A 5000-nucleotide genomic window follows, 5' to 3' on the forward strand; every position below is an offset into this window, starting at 1 on the left:
AATTTATGCCAAGTCAGAAAGCGTGTTTACCCGGCGCGGCGTCCCTCGTGTTTGGCTTTGGCTTCGGGTGCCTCGGTCGTCTTTTGTCTCTGCTGGCTCGCTTTGTCTTGGGGCGTGCGTTGGCCTCTCGCTCTGTCTGTCTGTCTGTCTGTCTGTTTGTCTGTTTGTCTCTGTCTGTCTTTGTCTGTGTCTGTTTGTCTCTCTTTGTCTCTGTCTCCGTCTATCTACATAACTCTTTCTCTCTCTCTCTCTCTCTCTCTCTCTCTCTCTCTCTCTCTCTCTCTCTCTCTCTCTCTCTCTCTCTCTCTCTCTCTCTCTCTCTCCCCTCCCTCTCTCACTCTCACTCTCACTCTCACTCTCACTCTCTCTCCCTCTCCCTCTCCCTCTCCCTCTCTCCTCTCTCCCTCCCTCTCCCTCTCCCTCTCTCTCTCTCTCTCTCTCTCTCTCTCTCTCTCTCTCTCTCTCTCTCTCACTCTCTCTCACTCTCTCTCACTCTCTCTCATTCTCTCTCTCTCTCTCTCTCTCTCTCCTCGCCCGACTTCTTCCCCCTCTACACACCTTCCCTCCGCCCACCTACCCTCCCTTCCACCTACCCTCCACCACCTTCTTTCCGCCAACCTCCGCCCACCTTTCCCCTTTACCCACTTGCCCATACCACCCACCATCCTTCCGCCCACTATCCCTCTCCGCCCACCTGTCCCAAAGATTCCTCTTGCACACCCGTGTCCACTCGATTCGTGTCATCCGTTCAACTTCCCCCTCCCCCTCCCTTCCCTTCTCCTCTCCTCCTCCTCTCCTCTCCTCTCCTCTCCTTCCCTCTACTATCCCCTCCCCTCCCCTCTCCTCCCTCCCCTCCCCTCTCCCTCCCTTCCCCTCCCTTCCCTTCCCCTCCCTCCCCTCCCCCTCCCCTCCCCTCTCCTCCCCTCCCTCTCTTCCCCTCTACTATCCATCCCCCTCCCTCTCCTCCCTTCCCCTCCCCTCCCTCCCCTCCCCTCCCCTTCCCTCTCCTCCCTTCCCCTTCCTGCCCTTCCCCTCCCTTCCCTTCCCCTCCCCCATACAGTGCGTAACCGACACCCGTGGCCAAGGGGAGTGACGGGTCTTGTTACGTAAACGGTGTCGTACTTGTGACACGCCTCCCCTCTCCCCTCTCCCCCTCTCTTTTCCTCTCTATCCCTTCTCTCCCCCTCGCTCCTCTCTCCTCTCTCTTCTCCTCTCTCTCTTCTCTCTTCTCTCTTCTCTCTTCCTTCTCCCTCCTCCTCTCTCCTCTCTCTCTCTCTCCCTTCTCTCCTCTCTCTTTTTCTCTCTCTCTTCTCCCTCTTTCCTCTTCCTCCTCCTCCTTCTCTCTTCTCTCTCTCCCCTCCCTAATCCTCCTTCTCTCATCTCCTCCTCCCTCTCTCTCTCTTCTCTCTCTCTCCTCTCTCCTCTCTCTCTCTTCTCTCTCCTCCCCTCTCCTCTCTCTCCCTCCTCCTCCTCCTCCTCTCTCTCCTTCTCTCTCTCCTCCACCTTTTCCCCTCCTCTCTCCTCTCTTTCCTCCTCCACTCCTCCTCCTCTTCTCTCTCTTCTCTCTTCTCTCTCTCCTCCTCCTCCTCTTACACCTGTGATCTACTTAATATCTAGTCTCTGATCTCTAATCCATTCTCTCTCCTTTCTTCCTGTTCGTTTTTTTCCCTATTTATATTTCTCTCTTCTCTTCCGCTGTCTCTCCCTATCCTCCATTTCCTGCCCCCTATCCCTCCCTCTCTCCCTTCCTCATATTCTCCTGTCTCTCCCTATCTATCATTTCCTGTCCCCATCCCTCTTGGCCCTCCCCTCAATCCTTCCTCCCCCTCCTCGCCCCTCCCCTCCCCTCCTCAGTTCTCCATTTATCCCTTCCCCTATCTCCCTTTCCCAGATCTATCTCCTCACTCCCTTCCCCTCAGTTCCCTATGTCTCCCATTCCCTCTCCCTTCCTCCTCCTCCTCCTCCTCCCTCCCCCATCTTCCTCCTTTCCAAGGTCCCTCCTCAATTCCCTATTTCTCCCCTCCCCTCTCTCCCCCTTTCCCACATTCACCCCCTCCCCTCACTCCCTCCCCTCCTCCCACCCCTCTTCCTGACGCGCCTGATGTCAGTGACAGCGCCCGAGACAGAAGGCTGTTTAGTCACGTCAAAAACAGGATGTCAACAGTTAAACGTGAAATATTTGTTGCTGATGTGTGGTCACTGACTACGCTGATTTTGTTATCGCCGTAAACTTGTTTTGTAATGCTGTTATTGTTTGTGTTGTTGGTTTTTGGTAAATACTGCTGGTGGTGTTTATTTATTTTGTTTATTATTTTTTATTTATTTATTTATTATTATTATTATTATTATTATCATCATCATTATTATTATCATTGTTATTATTACTAAATAGGCTAATATTATTATTGTTATTATTATTATTATTGTTATTATTATTATTGTTGTTGTTGTTGTTGTTGTTACTATATAAATTAATCTTATTATTATTGTTATTATTATTTTAGTAATTATTTACAAGCCTCACCTTTACTACTTAACTAGCTATAACTGGATTTTTATTACTACTACCACCTATAACTACTATATCAGTAATTATTATAAAATAGATAGTAGTTCAATTTACAATAATATTATAAAATATTGACAGGTATTAACAGAAGATCTCTGAAAGACTATGTATTAATAAAACTCCGAATGGGCTTATAGACTAAAGACCTGTGAATGGGCTTATGTACTAAATATTTATGAATGTTTATTTATTTATTTTTTTTAAAGATCTCTTGAATATGTGTATCTGCTACAGTGAATGGGCGTACGTAATGAAGATCTCTGAATGGGCGTATGTACTACAGAACTTGTAAATGGGCGTCTGTACCAAAGACCTGTGAATGGGCGTACGTAATGAAAATCTCTAGATGGGCGTCTGTACCAAAGACCTGTGAATGGGCGCACGTAATGAATATCTCTGCATGGGCGTACGTACTAAAGACCTGTTAATGGGCGTACGTAATGAATATCTCTAGATGGGCGTACGTACCAAAGACCTGTGAATGGGCGTACGAAATGAATATCTCTGCATGGGCGTACGTACTAAAGACCTGTCACTGGTCGCACTTCCTAATAACCCCTTAATGGGCGTGTGGGCGTTTCCAGGAGCTTTCTCGTGGGTGTTTTAAGGTCTCTTCGAAGTGACAGCGAGGCGAGGAAATGTGTCTGTGGAATTTTTCTTTAATTATTTGAGCTTTCGACGTTTCGTTTCGGTGTAATGCGAGACTAAACGGGGTCTGGGTTGAACTGCTTCTTGGCTCGTTTATCATGTGGGTTTGGTACTTTTTTTTTTACTTTTTTTCTTCTTTTTAGGTCTTTTTAATAAAAAATATGTTTATTTTGTCACTTTGTTTTTACTTTTTTTCTTTTTTACGTGTTTTTTTTTTCTTTTTTTAGGTCTTTTTAACTGAAATATATATGTATTTTTTGCTGTCTTTTAATTAGCCTTTCGTCTTTTTTCCCTTTTTAAAGCTTGTTTGAGAGAGGGTATTTTTCTGCCTTCCCTTTCCTTCTCATTCCCTCCTTTCTCTCCTTTCTCTTCTCTTTTCCCTCTAGTCCTCTTTTCCTTTCCTCCTCCTCCTCCCTCCTCCCTCATCCCTTTCCCCTTAATCCTTCCTCTTCCTCCACCTCTCCTTCTCCTTTCTCCCTTCCTCCTTCTCTTCTGTCTTCCTTCCTTCCTCCTTCTCCCCATCCCCTCTCCTTTCTCCCTTCCTCCTTCTTTGATCTTCCCTTCCTCCTTCTCCCCTTCCCCTTTCCTTTCTCCCCTTCCACCTTCTTCAGTCTCCAGCACTTCCCCCCTTCTTCCCTCTCCTTTCGCCCTTCCTCCTTCTTCCAGTCTTCCTTCCTTCTCCCCTTCCCCTTATCTACCCCCCTTCCGCATTTCCCCTTCCTCCCTTTTCCCTTCCCCTTCCCTTCTCCCCATTCTTCCTTCCTCCTCCTCACCCCATTCTTCCTTCCTCCTCACCCCCCCTCAAGACACATAAACGCAGAAATACTCGTGTATTATCTCTCTCCTCTTCCGCTGTCTCACAAATCACTTATTATTTTCTCTTTATTTCCTCTTCCGATCCGTTTCTCGTTCTCGTAAATTATTGCGATTCCTCCTATTTTCCCTTTCTTCCCCTTTTCCATTTATTTCCATTATTGTATTGTCGTCGTCATTGTGATTTTCAGTATCATGTCATTATCATCATCATCATTCTCTCTCTCTATCTCTCACCCTCTCCCTCTCCCTCTCCTTCCTTCCCTCCCTCCTTCTCCTCCTCCCTCCCTCTCCCTCTCTCTTCCTCCCCCTACCTCTCTTCCTCTCTCTCCATCTTTCTCTTTCTCTCCCTCTCCCTCTCCCTCTCTCCCTTCCATCTCTCTCTCTCTCTCTCTCTCTCTCTCTCTCTCTCTCTCTCTCTCTCTCTCTCTCTCTCTCTCTCTCTCTCTCTCTCTCTCTTCTCTCTTCTTTCCCTTTCTCCTTGCATCTCTCTCTCTCTCTCTCTCTCTCTCTCTCTCTCTCTCTCTCTCTCTCTCTCTCTCTCTCTCTCTCTCTCTCTCTCTCTCTCTCTCTCTCTCTCTCTCTCTCTTCTTCTCCCTTTCTCCCTTCCATCTCTCTCTCTCTCTCTCTCTCTCTCTCTCTCTCTCTCTCTCTCTCTCTCTCTCTCTCTCTCTCTCTCTCTCTCTCTCTCTCTCTCTCTCCTTTTTTTTCATTTTCCCTTTCGTTGTCCATTGAACACGGGCAGTTTATTACCCAAATGGCTCTTCTGGAACTGGAATATTTTCTGGTATTTTGGGTGCATTTTGGTACCCGGATGATGGGGGGGGGGGGGGTAAAAAGAGAGACGGAAGGAGGAAGAGATAAACGAGGAAAAGGAGGTGAGGAGGGAGAGCTAAGGAAAAGAGGAAGGAGCGTCGAGAGGGAGGAAGGGAGAATAGAATGATGATGATAATGATAATGATAAAACAGA

At 47.4% G+C, this 5000-nt stretch overlaps 1 protein-coding gene across 1 annotated transcript in view; it reads right to left on the reverse strand.

Moving 5' to 3' along the window:
* Positions 1–2846: 2846 nt before the first annotated feature.
* Positions 2847–5000, reverse strand: part of LOC138864468 (uncharacterized) — a 24160-nt gene continuing 22006 nt past the window's right edge. Inside the window, exon 4 of the mRNA XM_070131600.1 lies at positions 2847–2990. Coding sequence (XP_069987701.1) covers positions 2847–2990 — 144 coding nt within the window. The remainder of the gene's footprint in view (positions 2991–5000) is intronic.

This window comes from Penaeus vannamei, chromosome 16 (genome assembly GCF_042767895.1).
Source record: "Penaeus vannamei isolate JL-2024 chromosome 16, ASM4276789v1, whole genome shotgun sequence".
Classification (NCBI taxonomy): Eukaryota; Metazoa; Arthropoda; class Malacostraca; order Decapoda; family Penaeidae; genus Penaeus; species Penaeus vannamei.